This window comes from Triticum aestivum, chromosome 2A (genome assembly GCF_018294505.1).
Source record: "Triticum aestivum cultivar Chinese Spring chromosome 2A, IWGSC CS RefSeq v2.1, whole genome shotgun sequence".
Classification (NCBI taxonomy): Eukaryota; Viridiplantae; Streptophyta; class Magnoliopsida; order Poales; family Poaceae; genus Triticum; species Triticum aestivum.
This window is the reverse complement of record NC_057797.1, coordinates 108,031,683-108,051,928: the sequence shown is the minus strand read 5'-3', so window position 1 is coordinate 108,051,928 and position 20,246 is coordinate 108,031,683. Positions and strand designations below refer to the sequence as shown.

The following is a 20,246-nucleotide window of genomic DNA, read 5'->3' as shown; positions in this document are numbered from 1 at the left end:
CATCGCTCTGCCCAGCTTTGCCCCCTCTCCTTCGCTTGCCATCGTCCCCCTTCTCCCGTACCCAGCCAGCCCCGCTCACATGGAGCCGGTTGTTCGCGGCCGGCCCACCTCGCTCGACGTCCACTTCCCCCTTGTCCCTGATCAGCACACTCTAGTTTGCCTCGTCAACATCTCTCCACCCAAGCCCAACTTCCTCCCATGGCTCCGTCGTGTGTTCCGCCAGCGTCTTGGAATCGAGGCGGTTCGCTTCGCGGGGTCCTCTGTGGGCATGGCTTTTGCTGTGTTTCAGCGGGAGGAGGAGCAAGCCGCGGCCTTTCGTGCGAGCCCGATCTACGTCGGCTCCTACACGGTTCGTCTCCTGCCTCATGGGGCAGGGGACAACGCCTTCTCCTTCTCCTACCGGCACATCTTCAACCTCTACCTGGAGAAGCTTCCCCTAGAGCTCTGGAACAGGAGCAGATTCACGGCCTCCGTCGCTGGCTTTGCCAGTGTTCTTCGGGTGGAGCATGCATGCCTGCATGGCAATGACTTCTCCAGCATCTTCGTGCTCGTCAAGGTGGAGGCGCTCCAGCATATCCCCCACCATCTCGCCTTCCATCGCCTCGATGGCGCCGGCGCCTACGCGGACATCCTCGTCAACGAGATCTGGGATGTGGCCCGGTCTCTGGGCGCCCCGTCGGCACCGCCGCAGCCTCCGTCTGCTCGTCGTTTCGATGGTGAAGGGGGCAGCTCTGGTGCTAGCTCCGCCCTCCCAAGGACGGCGCTTAGACGGGCCCCTCCACCACCGCGCGGCCGTCGAGCGTATGGGCAGCTTCAGGACGATGATGGTGCCGCTACCCGTGCATACCGTGCCTTCCTGCAGCCCCATATCGCCTTCGTTGATGACTTCATGGCCATGCTCAAGCTCTCCTTCAAGTCCAAGCTCGTCAAGGGGGCAACCTTCACCCTGCCCACGATCGAACAACTTGTGCATGAGGATGAGGCTCGTGGTTGCCTCAGCCCTGTCATCCTGGCCGCGGACGCCGTCCTGCCTCGGGCTAAAGTCTCCTTCGACCTGGAAGCCATGGCCTTCTCTTTCAAGCTTGAGCTAAGCCACTGCCGTTCTGTTGAGGGATCGATCCAGGTCTGGGCAGTGGCTATAGACGAAGGCTTCTTCCCGTGCTTTGATCTCCGCTCTGAGCTCCTAGCGCGGGAGAGCTGCCGCTCCCTTCTGTTTAAATTCTGGCTGCACGATGAAGCCGGCTTGATGTGCCCCCGCACCCTGCCTCTTTTGCCTTCAGTTGAAAGCCTGCACCCACCTAAGCCCATTGTGCCTCCTGGGCTGCTTCCTGCTGTTGGGCCTCTGCTCGCTGCCAACTGTGTCATCCTCCCCTCCGAAGCCTATTTCCCTGCTCATGCGCGCGTCTAGGCCCATCAGGTTCTGGCCACCCGGTCCATCTGCTCCAGGCCTTTCAAGCACGCGCCTGCCCTCGACGAGGGCCTGCTGAGCTGCGATCGCTCTCCTGTCGTCTCCACTAACCTAAAGCATGGAGCCCGCGCTTCGCTCCCTGCTCATGTGGCGGTGGTCTTCTGTTCCTGCCGCACGCCGCCCCCTCAGCCTGCTGCTGGAGATCTCTGCGCCTCTCCCCCCATGCTGCAGCTTCTGGGCGCCCCTGCCGCTGCCGGTGCCGCTGCCTTGGCCCCGCAGGCTGGCCCGGCCAATACGGATCTAGCCCTTGATGTGGGCTCGGACCCAGGCTCAGGTGGGTCCCTTCCGGAGTTGGGCGTCGCCGTTGACAACGACAACGGCTCGGCCGTCCCGACGAAGGAGGCGTCTCCCATGGCCACTCGCCGCAGCCCTCGTATCATGCGGATGTACGATGGTGTGCGCATCAGCTCAGTGGAGCGTGCTTCCAAGAGGAAGGCCGCCGCCTCCGCCGCTTGCTCCGGCAGTTCCAGCCGGTGGCCAAACTCCTCCACAATCGCCGCAAGAAGGCCAAGATAGTCCCAGTCGCCGACATCCTGGATCTCCATTTCTCCAGCACGCCTTGGCCGCTGACCAGGGCCAAGCTCAAGCAGCTGACCAGGTGTTGCGACCTCAATGTGGAGGCCATTCTTGCTAAAGCTACCTCCTCTACTTCGGCCGGCGCAGGTCCTGCTGCGACTTCTGACGCGTCTTCTGCTTCCTCCATGGGCGACGCTTCTGTCCCTAATGCATAGATTGCATTATGCTCTGCTAGTGTGTGTGGTTGTTGTTAGCTTTGGCTTGTGTAGCTTGTCCCGTTCTTTGTATGTTGTTGTTCGTAGCTCGAGTTTCTCTTGGTGTCTGTTTTGTGTCCCGCTATGTCGCTGCACCAAGGTGATCCTGTGTCGTGTCAGTCTGTTTCGGGTGCGTCCTTGTTGCTGCATCTGGGTGTTCCAGTGCTGTGTCAGTTTGTACCGAGCCTTGTGCTCTTTAGCTATCTGCTACTTTGATCAAGAGTCTTTGCTTTTCGTTTCCTTACATGTTGGTCTCACTCTTTTTCCACGGGTAGTTCGCACCTTTATCCATGAAAATCCTTAACTGGAATGTTCGAGGCCTGGGAGATGAGAATAAGTGTTCTTTGGTTCGAGATGTTATAACCTCCCGTCGCCCTAGCATACTTTGTTTGCAGGAAACTAAGCTGGAGGCCATCCCTGCCAGGAAACTCCGTAGTTTCCTGCCGGCGTACCTTGATCAACAAGCTGTCGTGCCCTCCTCCGGCTCCTCTGGTGGCCTGCTCATGGCCTGGGACTCTTCAGTTGTTGCTGGCCAGGAACTTACTGCTTCCAAGTACCATATTTCTGTCAGGATATCCTCTACTTCATCCAATTCTGCCTACATTATAACCACTGTGTACGCGCCCTGCGACGCTCATGAGAGACAAGCTTTCTTCGAGGCAGTGGATAGCACAGTCCAGGCAGTTTCTGAACCTTGGATGATTATTGGTGATTTCAACATGTATCGGTTCCAGGATGAAAAATCTCGTGGTCGTGTGGATTGGGCAATGATGGAGCTGTTCAATGACTGGATCAGAAGCCATGGTTTAGATGATGTGCAGATCTCTAATCGCAGCTTTACTTGGTCTAACAAGAGAGAGCATCCTACTTTGGTTCGACTGGACCGAGCTCTGGTGAATGCTCATTGGCTCCTGGCTTTTGCTCAGTCCTCGGCCTCGGTGGTTCCGTTTGTCACCTCGGATCACGTGCATGTTCTTGTGGTTTTTGACAATTTGAGACCCAAAAGTCGGTTTTTTCGGATGGAGAATCACTGGCTGGAAATGGACGAGACCAGGGCGATCATTATTAATAGTTGGAGGGGTGGTACTAGGCAGATCCTCTTTGTTGCCTCTCTGCTCAGCCTCAAAATGAGAAGGGTCCGTGCCACCCTCCGGCGTTGGAAAAGGAACAGACCGGGCTTGGACTTGCTCATAAACAATAATAAGTATGTTGTGGATTATCTCAGTGCTGTGGAAAAGCGACGCCCCCTGTCCTCAATCGAGACAGTCCTGAGAAAGTTTTCGACAGTCAAAGCTGACCAGTTAATACAACGGCAGTCTGCTTTTTGGCGTAGGAGAGCTAAGCTCCGCTAGTGTGTCTCAGGTGATGAGAATTGTCGGTTCTTTCATTCTGCTGCCAACGGACACGCCAAACGCAATCAAGTCCGTGTCCTTGTTCAGGGGGGTGTGGAACACTTTGATGATCAGCAGAAGCTGCAACTTGCCACCGCTTATTTTTCGGAACTACTGGGACAACCATCACCATCATTGCCAACTGTTGATATCACTGCTTTATATGAGCCTGCTGATTTGTCTCGCCTTGCTACGGAGTTTTCCTGGGAAGAGATTGTTCTGGCTATCAACCGCTCGCCCAACAATCGCAGCCCCGGCCCGGATGGTTTCACGAATGAGTTTTACAAGACTTTCCACAATGTGCTCAAGGAGGACTTACAGCTCTTTTTTGAACAGTTATACCACAACCAGGTGGATCTTTCTGGCATCAATCAAGCTCATATTTCCCTCTTACCCAAGAAGGAATCACCTTTGGAGCTGCGCGACTTCAGGCCAATTTCTATTGTTCATAGTGTCCCCAAGTTGGCTAGCAAGGTCCTTGCCCACAGATTGCAAATGCATATCCCTTCCCTGGTTCACCCTCTACAATCTGGTTTCATCAAGGGCCGCTCCATAGTTGAGAACTTTGCTATGGCCGCTGACATGGTTCAAACTGCCCACAAAAGGAAACTACCAATGGTGGTTCTCAAGCTGGATTTCCGAAAGGCGTTCGACACTGACAGCTGGGCCTGTCTCTTCAGCATTCTTCAAGCCCGTGGTTTCCCTTCACAATGGATTAGCTGGATCTCTTCGCTTCTGACCACGACTAGCTCCAGAATCATGCTCAATGGTGAGCTTGGCGAATCGTTCGTTGCCAAAAGAGGTTTTCGTCAGGGTGACTCCATCTCGCCATACCTGTTCATTTTGGTCGCTGACGTCCTACAGAGGTTGTGCTGTTTGAGGTTTGAAGACGGCAGTCTGATACACCCGCTTGGTTCTGACCGAATGTACCCAGTGCTTCAATACACTGACGATACACTTCTTTTGTTCCAAGGTAACAATCAGCAAGCAGCCATCGTCAAACAGATCCTGTCTGACTTCTCAGCTTTCACCGGACTGCAAATCAACTACCACAAGAGCACTATGATCCCTATTTGCATCGACCTGAACAGCACACAGGAAATTGCTGACATGTTTGGCTTCCCTATCTCAAGCTTTCCGTGCACATACCTAGGCCTGCCGCTCTCCTTGCACAAGATTAAGCATGGCCTACTCCTGCCTATCATTCATCGAGTGGACAAGAGGTTATCAGGTTGGCTTGCTACCTTTCTGTCTTTTGGTGGCCGCTTGACTCTAGTTAATTCAGTCCTTGCTAGCATCCCAATTTATTATATGCCATGCTTCCTTTGGCCTAAGGAATCACTTAGGATGTTGGAAAAGTTCCTGAGGGCTTTCTTCTGGCAAGGCAGGAGCACAGTCAAGGGAGGCCAATGCCTCGTTGCCTGGCATTTCGTCACTCTCCCAAGATCTGTAGGTGGTTTGGGCATCAGGGACCTTCCTGCTCATAACCAAGCTTTGCTCACCAAGTTTGCTGCTAGAGTTTCACAGACCTCGGAAATCCCTTGCTTTCAATGGTTTGCTCAGCAGTAATGTACGCACGTTATCCCCCTCAAGGGCTCAAACCGTGACACGGCTATATGGAAGAACCTCAAACCTTTCATTCCTATAGTGTTGGCATCCTCCAAATGTTCTGTGGGTCCTGGCAAGCTCATCTCCTTCTGGCATGATCATTGGTTGCCAGCGGGCGGCTACGGTTCTTGTTGCCCGCCCTCTTCTCGTATGCTAAAGATGACACTTGCACGGTGGCCTCTCAGCTCTGCAACAATGCCTGGTGCATTCAACTACACCCCAACCTGTCTGCCTCTGCCGGCTAGGAACTGCAGATGCTGCACTCCTTTCTGCCCCCGCCTCCTACAGATGCTGCAGCTTCCGGCTCGGATGTCAGAATTTCTGCTATACATCATAAGCCACTGACTACTTCTCAAGTATATCAACTTTTTACCTTCAGAGGTGTGGCCTGTGAGTTCAGCTCTTGGGTTTGGGACAAGATCATCCCTCTGAGGTACCGTGTCTTTCTTTGGCTGGTTTTTTGGGGGCGACTAAACACAAGGGATAACATGTTTCGGAAACATTGGTCCCTACTTGCCGAACACCAGGACTGCGACCTTTGCCCTGCCAGCGAGTCTGCCAGCCACATTGTCCTACGCTGCTACCCGGCTTCTGTTATCTGGGTCGCGTTCCATATGGACGACCTTGCCTGTAGCTCCACGAACATCGTTCATTTTATATACAGCGCTGAGCGGGCTTGGATCAACTCTAGAGGAGTGCACATTCTTTTCGCTACGGCTGCAGTCACTCTCTGGCACGCGAGAAACGACAGAGTTCTCAACAACAACAGATGGCCTCCGTCCTATCTCAAAAGATATATGTCACAACTCCTTCAGGATTGGCAGCACAGGGCTAAATGGCAGGCTGACAAAGTTGCTATCACGAGCTGGATGTACCTCCTAAACTAATTTAGCTTTGTAGCACTCTTTTTTCTCTCCTAGCTTGCCCTGTTCTTCTCTCTTTCCAATGGCTCCTTATAGCCATGGCACTACGGTGCTCAATGTAAGCTTCATGTAATCGATCCTTTGGTCCCAGGCCTTGGCCTGTTTTGAAATATATAAGGTAGAATCTCATCTACCTTTCATTTCAAAAAAAACCTATATAGTAGTATGAGCCATATCGCTCCTTATAAACCCCTTAAATCAACTGACATACTTTCCTGTAATATATTTGTAATCCGAAAAGGGTAATTGTGCATGTAGAGCAGGCTTTTGGGTTGAAGTAATTGGTCATGGTGAGATGGGGTGAAAGGCGGCGGTGGAATGGTTGGCAATGTGCAGGCTGAACTGCCTGCCTTTCTCGCTCACGTCGAGCTTGTCTACGCCTGGCGGGGGCACCATCTCGAAGCTCCTCACGAGCTTCCCGACGACGAGCGCCAGGATGGGCAGCGCGAGGATGATGCCCGGGCAGCTGCGCCGGCCCACGCCGAACGGGAGGAACCGGAAGTCCACCTTGCCGCCGACCGTGGCGTCCACGTTGCTCTCCTCGCCCAAGAATGTTTATTTTCAATTTGTTTGAATGTTTGATGATATATTGTTTAAGTGTTTGATGCTACAATATCACATGTTGCGTTTTTTTCTACGTGGAGTGAGGGTACGCGGGATTAATATATTTTTATAGGGCAGTACCTGCTAATTGATTTAAAAAATTATTGACTTAGGTCAAAATCATGAACCAAATTCAAAATTGAATACCTCAATCAAATGAAAAAGCTTCGTAATTAAGGAACATAGTGAATTAAAATAATTGAATGAGAGAACTCCTTAAGAAATTGTTGGTCCGGTCGAAATCAGATGACTCGGTTTTAAATTGAAAACCTCAATTGACTGTGAGGTCTTAAAAATTAGGGATGATGATGGAGTGTGTTTTCTTTTTGTTTATAATACAATGTTTTGGTGGGTCTTTTGTGGTGTGATTCGATATTATTTGCTAATCTACCCATACTTATGTGGAAAAAAAATCTATGTCGGTGATAACATGTATTATGTTGGTGCTACAATATCACATGTTGGCGCTTCTTTTTTTAGGTGGTTAGAGGGTGCATAATTCACTCTTTTTATGGGCCAGTTATTGCCAATTGATTTCAAAAATTGTTGACTTAGTTAAAGTTGTAAACTAAATTCAAAATTAAATACCTAGATCGTACAGAAAAGCTCCAAAAGTAAAGAACATAGTGAATTAAAAGAATTAAATGAGTGAGCTCCTTAAAATATTGTTGATCCGATCAAAATCGAATGACTCAATTTTAAATTGAATACCTTAATTAATTGTGAGGCCCTAAAAGTCATGGAGTATGAGATGATGGACGCTCGCTAACCATGTCCAAAAATAAAACTCAGCTCTTTTTCAAATACGAAGACAAGTTCCAAAAGGAATAAATTGCCATGCATGGCAGTAGCATGAACATGATGGACACATAGAAACTACTACTCATCATCATTAAAAAACAATAGCAGTCGTTAAATTCGTTGGATCAATGATGTATAGCAGCACAAACGCATACAATTAGATGCCATGGGAAGAAAGCGAAATTGTGCCCCAAGGCTACAGCGTGATCGTATTAAACCGTCTCTTTCCATCAATGCTCATGTTTGTTGTCTCCACGCAATTGTTATCGAGGAAGATGATAAACTTATTGAGGACAATAATTGGGGTTAATGTGAAGCTAAGTGTTTGATGTAGCAGTCTCGTGACAAAAAGGACAAGCCATGAAACATAAGTAATTTGTAAATTTGTACAGTCAGCTTCATTTATTTATAATCATTAGTCTGTAGCAATGCACAGGCGTTCTACAAATACAATTGGTAATTAGATGCTCGCACGGCCACACACCTCCTCGCCGCTCCGTGCGTATGCATCGATCACTGCCGTACGCGCGCAAGATCCACCAGGCCTACGGACGAGGGATCAGTTCATGTTGCGCGCGCAGTGCGTGATGGCGGAGCAGCCGCGCGTGTAGGGGTTGGCCTGCTGCATGGACCCGCAGTTGATGTAGTAGGACGCCCCGCGCTTGTCGCAGGGGATCTGGTCGGCGCGCAGCGCCGCGTAGCTGATGTACCTGGCCGTCGACTTCCGCGCCAGCGACCGGCGCAGGGCCTCGCCGGCGCCCGGCGCCATCTCCTCGTCCTCGTCCACGCCGCACTCCCCGATGATCCCGTCGCAGGCCGCCGCGCGCGACAGCAGCATGGAGGCCAGCTCGCCCGCGGAGGCCGGGGACGGCAGGCAGGCGACCGCCGCCGCGGCCGCCAGGAGCGCGAGCAAGGCCACGCCGAGCCTTGCCATGCCAGTCTTCTTCTGTCCGGTAGCTGGTTTCTTGCGGGTTTGAGTCGCGGTCGCTTTGTCGGTCTGCAGCTAGGGTGGATCTCTCCCAGCTTTCTTCTCTCTTTGAAGGGAGTGGGAGGAGGGGGGGATGGAGGGGAGATGCGGGGGAAGTGGGTTTGGAGAGGGAGCAGGGCGGCCGCACGTCGGCTTGGCCAGTGCCGCCGCGCGTTGCGGCCTCCGCCTCGGCGCCCAGCAAGATCGAAACCATCATACGCGCCATAGGTTCTAACTTTAGGTGCTAGGAAGACCCATGTTCTACGGTGTCCACTGACCACTAGCACGTGACATGTGGACACCTTCTGAGGTGCCCGTTTCGAGCGTCCTCTCCCGTCTCCGACTACGCCGCCACGAGGCCATCTCCCAGCCTCGCCGCGCCGCTTCCCTCTGTCCGCCTCCACCAGACCACGGCCGCGCTGCTGCCCCCCGCCGGCCTCCACCAGAAAGGAGATGCTTTCCCGGAAAGAGGCAACTGAAGAGACAGCCGTGGAAGAAAGAGACGAGGCTGCAAATGATATGAACTCTGCTTCTGCGCAACCGGGTTTATGCCTGATGTAACTCTATGATGGCCGCAGCAGTTTTCCACATTGCTAGTACGTACTTGGGTTACCTGGGAATTTCATGTGTATTATGTATCCGAAGTTTAATTTCCATATGGATCAGGGCTCGTTTGATCTAATTCGGACGAGCAGTGGCAACAAATGGCCAGACACAGAATTTACCAATACTGAATTTGAAAGTGCAGTTCAAGGATTCCAGACATGCAACGCCCAGAAATTCCACTCCAATATTGAGCATACTGGAAACCTATCTAACGGAAATTCTACTCATTTGCCAACGCAGAGCCAATATGCAGACAATGCTGCATAATACAGTATATACAAAGCAGAATCCCCGTCAGTACAGACTGAATGTAAATTCAACAACAGTCTCATCATATGCCAGTTGGACCTGTTAACTCCAGAGGCAGAGGGCTTCACAAATCACAATGATAAAAAAAAGCTCTCGATTTGGAAAAAAGTTAATAAAAACTAAATAAAATTTCATGGATTTTGAAAAAAATATCAAATTTTTAAAAAGTTCATTATTTTTTGAAAACAAATTTGCAGAATTGAAAAAAGTTCATCAATATTGAGTAACGTGATTGTATTAGAAAACATAAGTTAGACTAGGAAATATTCTGGCTTGCATTATACTCCAAGTAGATCATGTACTCATATATATATGCTCATGAGGCTCAAGCAATACAACGATCGATTCCACCAATCCTCTCTCTCCCTTTTAACATGATATCTATCGCAAGTCGATTCTAAACCCTAGCCGCCGCCGCTTCCGCACACACGCGCCGCCTACGGGGCGGTCGGCCTCCATGACCGTCGCCGGGGGCCGCGCCGCCCGTACCTAGGGTTCGTCCGCCGGCCGTGTTGGCCGGCTGCCCTAAAGAGTCTTTTTCCCGAGCCCTTGCTTCGGGTTTTTTCGCTCTCTCGCCGGTCGTTTTGATCGGCGTTTTTTCTTTTTGGTTTTCTGATCTAATCTTGATCAGTTTGCGTCGCCCGCCGTCGCCGTCGACCCCCGTGCGCCTCTACTCCGGCCCCGGCGCGACCAGCCGGTCTCTCCTCCGACACGGCGGCCACGCGCGCCGAGACGGCCCGTCCGGGCCAGCCGTCGTTCGCGCGTCGGTCCGCCTGTTGCCCTGCGCCGACCGTCACCGCCCTGCTCCGACCAGGACACCTGCATCGCCCCGACCCGGCGGCCTCGCGCCATGCGACGGCCAATCATAGTCGTCGCTCGCGCCGGCCCGCCCATCGATCCACGTCACCCGCCTCCGCCGCGTCTGCACAACGGCCCGGCGGTCTACCTCGCCGGCCTCGTCTCGGCTGCGTCGGGACGGCTACGTCAGGCTCGTCGGCTGCCTCAACTCGGACGCCGCTGCTCCGTTGGTCGCTTGGGCCTCGCTGCCCGGGCGCCAGCGCTGCTTTGGCAGCCTTGGTGCCGGTGCTGACAAGCTCGTCCGCGACGTCCCATGGCGTCCGTCGTCGCCGGCTTCATCTCAGACTCCACCGCCACCACACCTCCACCGAGCGGCGTCCCCGACCTCGCGCGCGGTCGGCTTGATCACCCGCTCGCCGCCGCTCGCCGCCTCATCTACGTCGCGCGACCGACCTGGCTCGTTGGCTATGCGCGCCTCCGCAGGTCCCGTGAAGATCGTCTCGGGTTCAGCGCGCCTCTCCACCGATCGAGCATCGGGCTGCCGCTGCGTCGCTCCGTTGGGCTGCAGCGCCGCCGCCCCATGGTTCTCCTCGCGGCTGCATCGACTCGTGCGTCACCACTGTGTCGCCCCTTCGGGTCGCAACGTCGCGGCGCGCAGTCCCCGCCGCCGCCCCGAGGTCTTCCCGTCGTCGCCCTGACCCGCCAGCCGCCGTTGCGTCGCCCCTTCGGGCCATAGCACCGCGGCCCGCGGTCAGCTCCGCCGTCACCGCGCGTCGACCTCCCGTGGTATGCGCCGCGTCGTCTTCCTTAGCGCAGGAACGCCACCGTCCGCGTCGGTATTCGTCACGCTGTCATGGTTCTTCGCCTACTTCAAGCACCGCTGCCGCACTTCTAACCTAGCAGCCGCCGCAGCCGTCAGGCCGCCGCTGCCGCTCTTCTTTGGCCGCCGCCGCGGCTACCTCCGTAGCTGATGCCGCCGCCCGTCCACCCCGTTCGTCTTCGTCCAGCACCAGCCCGTCGCCAGCGTCGCCGTCATCTACCCCGACCACTTCGTCTACTCAAACCACCGTTGGTGACATCGGCACTGCGCCGATGGACGCCGCAATCGTCGTTGAGTTCTTCTCTGCTAGTCCCTCCGACTTCTCTGACATAGCGTACAGCTCGTGCAGGTCCCTCGTCTACGCATGCCCGGTGCTGGCAACACCGAGGCGTGCCTTCATCCACGACGTGTCCCCGGGCCTGGCAAGCCTGGTCGGCGCTTCGTCAACTTCATCTTCGTCCGTCTACGCATGCCCGGTGCTGGCAACACCGGTACGTGCCTTCGTCCACGATATGTCCCCGGGCTTGGCAAACCCGCCGCGACGTGTCATCAACCACATCTTCTTCCCGGCGCACCACTACTTCAACACCACTGCGCCCATGCTAACTTGGCGCCCCCTTGCGCCTGCGGCTCCACGGCGAGTTCCTCGACACCGGCCACCCCGACTCGACATCGATCACGGCATTCTTCGCACGGCTACCTCGACCACGGCTCCACCACCCACGCTCTTGGCTACATCGACAAACGGCACAAAGGGCTACCGTCTGCTTGAGCAACCTCGTCGGTTTCCACTCCAGCCACGACTCCGTGATGCATCGACCGTTACGACTGTCGGGGGGTGTCCGTCGGCTTGCCTTCGGATTCTTCTCCAGTCTCACCGTCTGCGTCGCTACCGTTGTGACTGCGGGGGATGTTGAGTAACGTGATTATATTAGGAAACATAGGTTAGACTAGGAAATATTTTGGCTTGCCTTGTACTCCAAGTAGATCACTAGATCATAAAGGCGCGCGTTGCGGTGCCCGTCTGTCTTGACTCTTGAGATAAGGCTGGCAGAATGGAGAGATTACCACTATATATAAGTACTAAAAGAGAACAATGTATGCACTTTTAGCAACAGGAAGATACCAACTCACTCCACCATGCAAGAGAAAGAACCTAAAAAGCTCAATACATGAAAACCGTGAGAGAAGTAAATTCTTTCTATGCATCATGCACATGGTGTAAGATCAATTATCAATATATAACATTCTTGAAAAGGTTCCAACCAAATGTGGTCTTTTTGCACCACCTAACAATGTGTAGTATAGGACCAATGTTCATGAGTAAATTTAATAAGTACCAAAATTAATTAGTGTTATATAGCGATGGCTGTCGGATGCAATCAGGCATAACCATCCCTGCTAGACCCTCAACTTCCAATATCTTCATAATGGTTGCAGCATCACATGTGATTGTAATATCAACAATATAATCCACCAGCATCTGCAAGTCACACACAGTAAGTTAGTTCACCTTAACAAGTTTTTCTTTAAAGAATTTATTGGCACAAATTCCACACTAAAAAATTGGATTCGGATATTAAGTTGATTGTCTAGTACCTTGTGGATCTCTCGCATGACTTGTGAGAGGAACAAAAGTGCTTGCGTCAGGTTATCTACTGTACTATATCATCAATATGGTATACAGCTAAGGAACAATTGAAGGATCAAATTGAGCAGTACGTGCAAAAGAACAAGAAGATGACGGTGAACCTTAGGTGCGGAGCTGGAAGGTGTATATATTGGATACAATGACACACCAGCCCTTAATGCCGCTCGTCCTTTTTTGCGCCCTCGTCCTTGCAGCCCCTGAACCCAACCAATGTGAAAAATGTAAATATGAAAGGTCACTACCATTTTCATTGCTACACACAAAAGTTAGTTTAGTAGAACAGTGTGGTTCAGAAAAAAAAAATTAGTAGAACAATGGAGGATTCCTTGTTGTCATTGGAGTCATTGCAGAGGCCGCCGGGTGTGTTGATGTAGTGGAGTGGCGCCCATTGTACGTGACCCTGATGCCATCGGGCCAGGAGCTCATGTTGATAAGATTGACTACGCTGATGAGGGAAACATCTCCTTCAGATTACCGACAAGTTTTATACAAATATGTAAAGATGAAGAGACATAGGTAAGGAATTGGTCAGAATCAGGAGAGATGTGATTTGGCGATCACGATGTGTCCTTCCGGATGTAGACTCTGTGATTGTGGACTTCTATTTTCACCCCATAGATACACGAAGGGGAGAAAAAGCCCATTTCCATGGAGGTGGGATTTTGGGTGCACCTGCGGGCGTTGATCTCCACCGCACCATCGTCGGAGCCGCCCTTGTCACCGTCAATTCCCATCGGCCCATCTGGGACGCTTCCAGCCGCTGCCGCTATTGCCAAAGGTTTGATTAGGGTTTTTTTTGGAAATAAGAGGTTTGATTAGGTTTAGGGGCTTCTTAGGCAAGAAGAGGAGAAGGCTCGTGGTCGAGAGGAACCTCTCCCTCGTGCGCGGTGAAGAGACTATCAAAGAAAGCTATGGGCCACGCAGTCTTGGCCCAATTATTGAGAAGAGGCCCAGGTAGATCCCGGGAGCAGCAGCCCATCAACGTTGGGCCAGCTAGAACGCACAGGTGGAAAGGTGAAAATGGGTCGCGGTAGGTGCTGGGACGACTGAGCAATCAAGGACGTTGGTTAGTTTGATCGGACGGTCAAAGATCTCAAATCACTGTGAGAGGCCGTAGGTGGCTGAGTTATACTGTTTTTTAATGTACTCCTATATATATGCCCATGAGGCTCAAGCAATACAACGATCGATTCCACTAATCCCCTCTCTCCCTTTTAACAATCAAACTTCAAAAAAATGCATGAATTTGTAAAACAAGTTCATCAATTTCCAAAACAGTTCACAAATTTGAAAAAGTTCAATAATTTTGTAGAAGAATCATCAAATATGAAAAAAGTTCATCGGTTTTGGAAAAAATATGATTTCAAAAAATGTTTATCGATTTTAGAAAATGTTCATCAATTTGATAAAAAGTTCATCAACTTTTAAGAAGTCATCCATTTTGAAAAATTTAACGAATTTTAATAAAGAAAAAAAGAAAAATCAGAAATGATAAAAAATAGAAACTACGGTTCATAAAAACATATAACATAAAAAAAGTGGTAAATACACCAGAAGTTATAGAACTTGCACGCGGCCGTTAGTTTGGTGCACAAACTTGCAAAATACGTGTTTCTGGTCATCAAATTTGGAACGGTCATATTTCATGTACACAGACGTATATGTAGTCTACATGGCATGTTAGTGTGGCCAGGGCCGTTGTCAGGCGTTGTCACATGGTAGATTTCAAGAAAAAACCCTTGCCTCTTTTATTTACCTATTAAGTCCCTAAAATAAAATGATAAAACACAAATCAATGGTTGGGGGGGGGGGGGGGGGTTGAAAGAGCGACCTGCCCCTTGCAGGCTCGTGTGGACAACCACCAGACCGATGATCAGTAATGTATGGAAAGCACTACTAAGGCCCTTCCCAGTGCTCCACCATGGACAGGTGCTAAGCATGCCATATAAGCGAAAAAATGACATGGCACAACATTTAAGGAGGGGAGAGTGTATTTTGGTGATCCCAGAAAGAACCAATGCCAAGCACGAGAACCTAGGCAAATCACTTAAATGAAACAATTTGACCAATGCATGAAAGACTTTAGGTGCTAACTTATTAAATAAAATGTGCTTAGCAACAACAAGTTAAGCACCTATACATTGAGGAGTTGAGTTGCTAAGATATTTGATGCACTTAGCTCCTCATCTAAGCATCTTTGCATTGAAAGAGGTCTAACGTCTATATCATATAAATACGGACCTAAAATAAATTTGAAAGGAAATGTAACCTAAAATCAAAGGGCGCCATGGCTTGACCATGTGATCTCATGGTCAACGTTATTTAAGATTACCACCAGACTAGTACAACACAACATGTTAGAAGGGATAAACATTTTTCATGTTGTTCTATGTAAGAAAACAACTTATATTCTTGTGTTTGTGACATTAAAAAAATGTTTAAGTGTTACCAAAAAAGGTACATGACATTTAAAAACCATTGTGAAACATATTTGTGTAATTAAAAAATATATATTGCATTTTAAAAATGTTTATACAATGTTCCCATAGTTAAAAAAATATTTCATACCATCCAAAAATGTTTAACATGTATTTTAAAAAGTTTCAAAAACTTGTATTTGATAAAATGTTAATCATATGCTTAAAAAATTAAAAGTGTTTAATTTTTTAATATGTATAATGGAAAAAATAGACATCAAAACATATATTTAAAAAATCGTTAATCATGTATTCGGATAATGTTAAACAGATATTTTAGAAATATATGTTTTTACGTGTAGTTTTTTCAATATACATCTTAAAATATTTTTATATGCGTTTAATAAGTTTTAAACATAAGATTACATTTTTTCAAGTATAAGTTTTTTAAACTCTTTTTGAAAACATGATAAACATATTTGGATGGTACGAAACACTCTTTAAACTGTGCAAAAGAAAATTTAACTATGCAAACATTTGTTAACATTGTATAAAGCTTTTAAAAATGACATGAACAATTTTTTGAAATGCGTGAACATTTTTGAAATTCAACATATGTTTTTTAGTTACACAAATATATTTTACAATGTTTAAACAGTTTTAAAATCTCATGTATATTTTTTTGTAACACACAAACATTTTTTACATGTCGCAAACACAAGAATATAAATTGTTTTCTTACATAGATCAAGAAGGAATATCAACATGAAGTTTTTTTTATCGCTTTTGAAAATGATGTGTTGTCGTAGCCTGGTGGTAGTCTTAGTTAACGTTGACCATGAGGTCGGATGGTCAAGCCATGGTGCTCCCTTTTTTCGGGTTACATTTCCTTTTTGACTTTATTTTTCGGTCCATGTTTACATGATATACTACATATTAGCTCTGCTGTTATCAAACATGAATGATCATCGTTCTAGTGCTTGTCCACACAAGCCTACAATGGGGAGGTCGCTGGTTCGAACCCCCCTACCATCAGTTTGCTTTTTATCATTTTATTTTAGTGGCTTAATACGTTAATAAAAAAGGCAAGGGCTTTTCTATAAAATCCGCCGTGCGACAGCGGCAGGCCCTAGCCACGCAGGCATGCCATGTAGGCAACGGGTACATCCGCATACATGAAATGTAACTGTATATGAATGCCCATGCAAGTTTGATACAAGTTTATGTATCAAACTGACCGTCGTATATAAGTTATATGACTTCTAGTATATTTACCTCTAAAAAAACTGTCCAGGAGCTTTTGGAAGCTTCCCAAAACCGGCATGGGAAGGTTTTGGGAGCTTCTCGTAACCGGGAAAGAGGGGATTCGTCTGGTGCGTTAATATGGGCCAGCCCAATTTGATGAGAGAGCACGGCGTTTGCAAAAAAGGAAGAAACCAGCGCTTTAGGCGTCGTTTAGGATTACACGCGGACCAGCACCTCAGCCGCCCAGCCAGTCCCCTGCTTCCACAACATTCCGCTCACATGCCGAACAGTGCAGTCCTCAGTTGACCCCACCACTGACGGCACCGACGAAATATCTGGAACGTTCCGGAACCACGCGCTCCCGCCGTCGCCCCTCCCACCCAACCGATTCCAACCCGACCCGACCACGGTTTAACGTCCTCCCCAGTCCCCAACCGCGCAACGGAAGCCACCACGCCATCAGGAAAATTGGGGCCCACAGCTCAGAGACCCAGCGCGCCAGCCTAGAATCTTCCAGAACTTTCACCCCACCCGTCGCCCTCCGCCGTCTTATAAACCCCTCCTGTTCCAAATCCGCTCAACATCTCACGAGAAAAACAGAGAACTCGCCGGCAGAGGCTCCTCCTCTTCTCCCCTCTCGCTGTCGGCTCCCTCCCTCGCTCCCATGGACTCGACGAACGGCGACAACATGGCGGCCGGCATCATGCGGCTGCTCATGCTGATGGCGAGGGGGCCCTCGGCCGCGGACGCAATGCCGGGGGCGGGCGGCGGGCGGGTGACGGTGCATCACTTCATCCTCGGCGGCGACCTCTTCTCCGGCGAGGTCGGCGGCGGCGTCCCGCCGGCGTCCAAGGCGGCGATCGCCTCGCTGAAGGAGGTCCAGGGCGCCGGCGGGGACGGCGAGGGCGAGGGCTCGCTGGGCGACTGCGCGATCTGCCTCGACGCGTTCGGGGCCGGCAAGGAGATGCCGTGCGGGCACCGCTTCCACGGGGAGTGCCTGGAGCGGTGGCTAGGCGTGCACGGGAGCTGCCCCGTCTGCCGCCACGAGCTCCCCAAGGCGGACCCGGCGGCCGAGGAGCAGCAGCAGCAGAGCGGCGACGGCGAGAGGCGCGGGCCCAGGGGCGCGGTGCTGGTCAGCATCGTGACGCTGCGAGGAGCGGAGAGGCCGCAGGAGGAGGAGCCGAGGGAGGAGCCGATCAACATCCGGATCGAGGACGTGGATTAGGAGTAGGGTTAGGCTTCCAATTGGTTCCGATTGGTTCGTTTCAAGGCGGCGGCGGCGGTTTACTTTTCTTCATCATCTTCGTTGTACATACACCAACTAGTAGTTGCTGAAGAGGAGAAGAGGAGGAATTGGGGGTAAAACTGTGTACATAATTCAGATGCGGAAGATGCTGTGATGTCAATGAAACTGGTTTTTTTCTCCCTTCAGACAAAGCACTGTGTTTGCAATTCTGCTGCGCAGCCAAATTGCCTGCTTCCAAATTCCAAATTCGCAATGATCTTGTCAAATTCCTTGTTGTTTCTGCACGGTAGCTTCAGGACGAACGGATTTGTGCATCCCATCGTTGGTTTCGGTAGGTGCTGCGCCCAGCTGCTTGCTGGTGCTGTGTATGCGTCAACATCGAGACTGGAGGGGTGTGGCTGGTCGCGTAACATCTGTCAATGTGGTTGGTGATCGAGACGCAGCTGCTGCATCGAGGCTGAAGGCCACTCTCTGCACTGAGCCGGAGAAAACGACGGACCGTGAAAGGAAAATGGCGACACATCTGAATACTCCAGTAATTCTGCTGGGGACTGGGGTTTATCCTTATTCTTTTCCGGGTGCAGATAAGAGCAGCTGTGACCTATCCTAAGACCTCAACACTCACCTCCCGGCAACCTGCTCCTAAAACTGGGATGGTGGCATCTAACCCATCCCCAAAACTTAACTCTTAACAATTTTTATTATTATTTCTGCATTCCTTTAGAAACATTCCAAAGCAATTGTTTTCAATAATTCAAACTCAGACACAACATAGGGTTCAAATGAAAGCAAATATTCTGAATGAACATGATGCAAATATGATGATATGAGAAAGATCTACGGTCCAATATATGTCCAATATATTGCCACATGCGCTCCACAAAGGCCATCTCGCAGTTGCCCATGAGATTGCCGGTGCTTATCTCTTTAATGATCAAAGTCATGGTCATCTCCCCCACAATAAAAAAAAAGTCATGGCTATCTCGAATTCATCTTCTTACTCCTCCGACAATGAGTTGCTGAAAAAACTCTTGAACAAGTCTCCACATATGTCAACTGCCTCACAAAATTATTATTTTTTTCGAAAAGGGAAACTCACAAAATTAATTGAATGACATATTCATTTAGAGAATATAACAAGCAAAAGTGAGATGGGTTAGATATGCCTAACTTTCAAATCTGGCAGTTTTGGGGAGTTAAAGAATTTGTTTGAATGGATTAAAGTTGCTCTAGTAGTACGGCATTCGCTTCGCAAGATCTTGAACATCGCTCTCCTCCATCATGTGACCTCCTTCCTCTTATACCCCTTCCGTTCGTCCTTGTGCAAGTTTCCTCAACTCATAAAGCGTGCGGAAGGTCTCGCTCGAAGACTAACGCGTTGTTCCACTGTTCTTGTATTAGTTTTTCTAATATGTTTATTTTATGCATGGAGAAATCTCTGACATGTTTTGGCTGTAGAAACTTTTAAAAAAATAGTGTGGACTTCTCTTTAGTTTCGAGAAAACCAAATAGGAGGAAAGTTCACAATTCACTATTGGGAAAATATAATTAGTCATTTTATTATGAAAAAACAGATAAAAACAGTGTGCCTTTCTTTAATAGGAATGGCATGGCACACAAATCTTACAATAACATTCACATGCATACTATTTACACTTAAATGACCCCCATTTTACGGTGCTCTAACGGGTCGATGAGCTAATAAATCTTCTATACAACAATCCTCTATAACACTATGCTTCCTAGTTTTAAAGAGTCTATATTCAGTTGAGGTCTCCAATTAAAATTCGGTCATATGATTTTGACCGGGTTAACAATCTCTCAAACCTTTCTCGTTCAATTCATTTATACTATACACTATGCTTTCTAATTTTGAAGGCCTCACAATTTAGTTGAGATATTCAATTTAGAATTGGTCACCCGATATTTATCGGATCAACAATTTCTCAAACTCTCGCACTCAATTCTTTTAATTCACTATGTTCCCTAATTTTTAAGCTCTTTAATTCAATTGAGGTATTTATTTTTGGATTTTGTTTACAATTTTGACTGGTCCAATGATTTTTTAAATCAATCAACAGCAACTGTCCTATACAAACATATCAATCCTGTGCACCCTCCCACCATCCTGGAAAAAGCATGTGACTGTACCACCAATATAGTACATGCAACGCTGACGCAAAAATTTTCCCACATAAAGGTTGGTCAGTGGATAACATAGAATCAACCACGAAAGGCCCACCGAATCATCGCATTATAAATAAAAATTAAACACACTCCATCATCTCCCCCACCCGTCAAACTAAATATTCCATTAGTTCCAAATTATAAGGTGTATTAGTTTTGTGAGAAGTCGAATTTCTTTCGCTGACCAAGTTTAGAGCAAAATTATCGGCATCCACAATATTAAACAAAAAATGTACAGAAATTCATTTCATGATGAATCTAATCATATCGATATGATATTATGGATTTTGATATATTTCTCTACAAATTTGATCAAACTAAAAGATTCAACTTTCCAAAAAAGTAATACACCTTCCCCGCAAAAAACAAGTAATACACCTTATTTGAAAATTGATTTTCTAAACAAATCCAGCAACACCAACGGGGTAGCAAAGCG

The 20,246-nt window shown here is 49.0% G+C and overlaps 2 protein-coding genes across 2 annotated transcripts; one reads left to right on the top strand and one right to left on the bottom strand.

The window, feature by feature from the left end:
• Positions 1–7,861: 7,861 nt before the first annotated feature.
• On the bottom strand, positions 7,862–8,928 carry LOC123184948 (protein RALF-like 33). The gene has a single exon (XM_044596977.1). The coding sequence runs from the start codon at positions 8,496–8,498 to the stop codon at positions 8,124–8,126; it is 375 nt and encodes a 124-aa protein (XP_044452912.1). The 5' UTR covers positions 8,499–8,928; the 3' UTR covers positions 7,862–8,123.
• Positions 8,929–16,939: 8,011 nt separating this feature from the next.
• Positions 16,940–17,862, top strand: LOC123184947 (E3 ubiquitin-protein ligase RING1). The gene has a single exon (XM_044596976.1). The coding sequence runs from the start codon at positions 17,042–17,044 to the stop codon at positions 17,600–17,602; it is 561 nt and encodes a 186-aa protein (XP_044452911.1). The 5' UTR covers positions 16,940–17,041; the 3' UTR covers positions 17,603–17,862.
• The last annotated feature ends 2,384 nt before the right edge of the window (positions 17,863–20,246 follow it).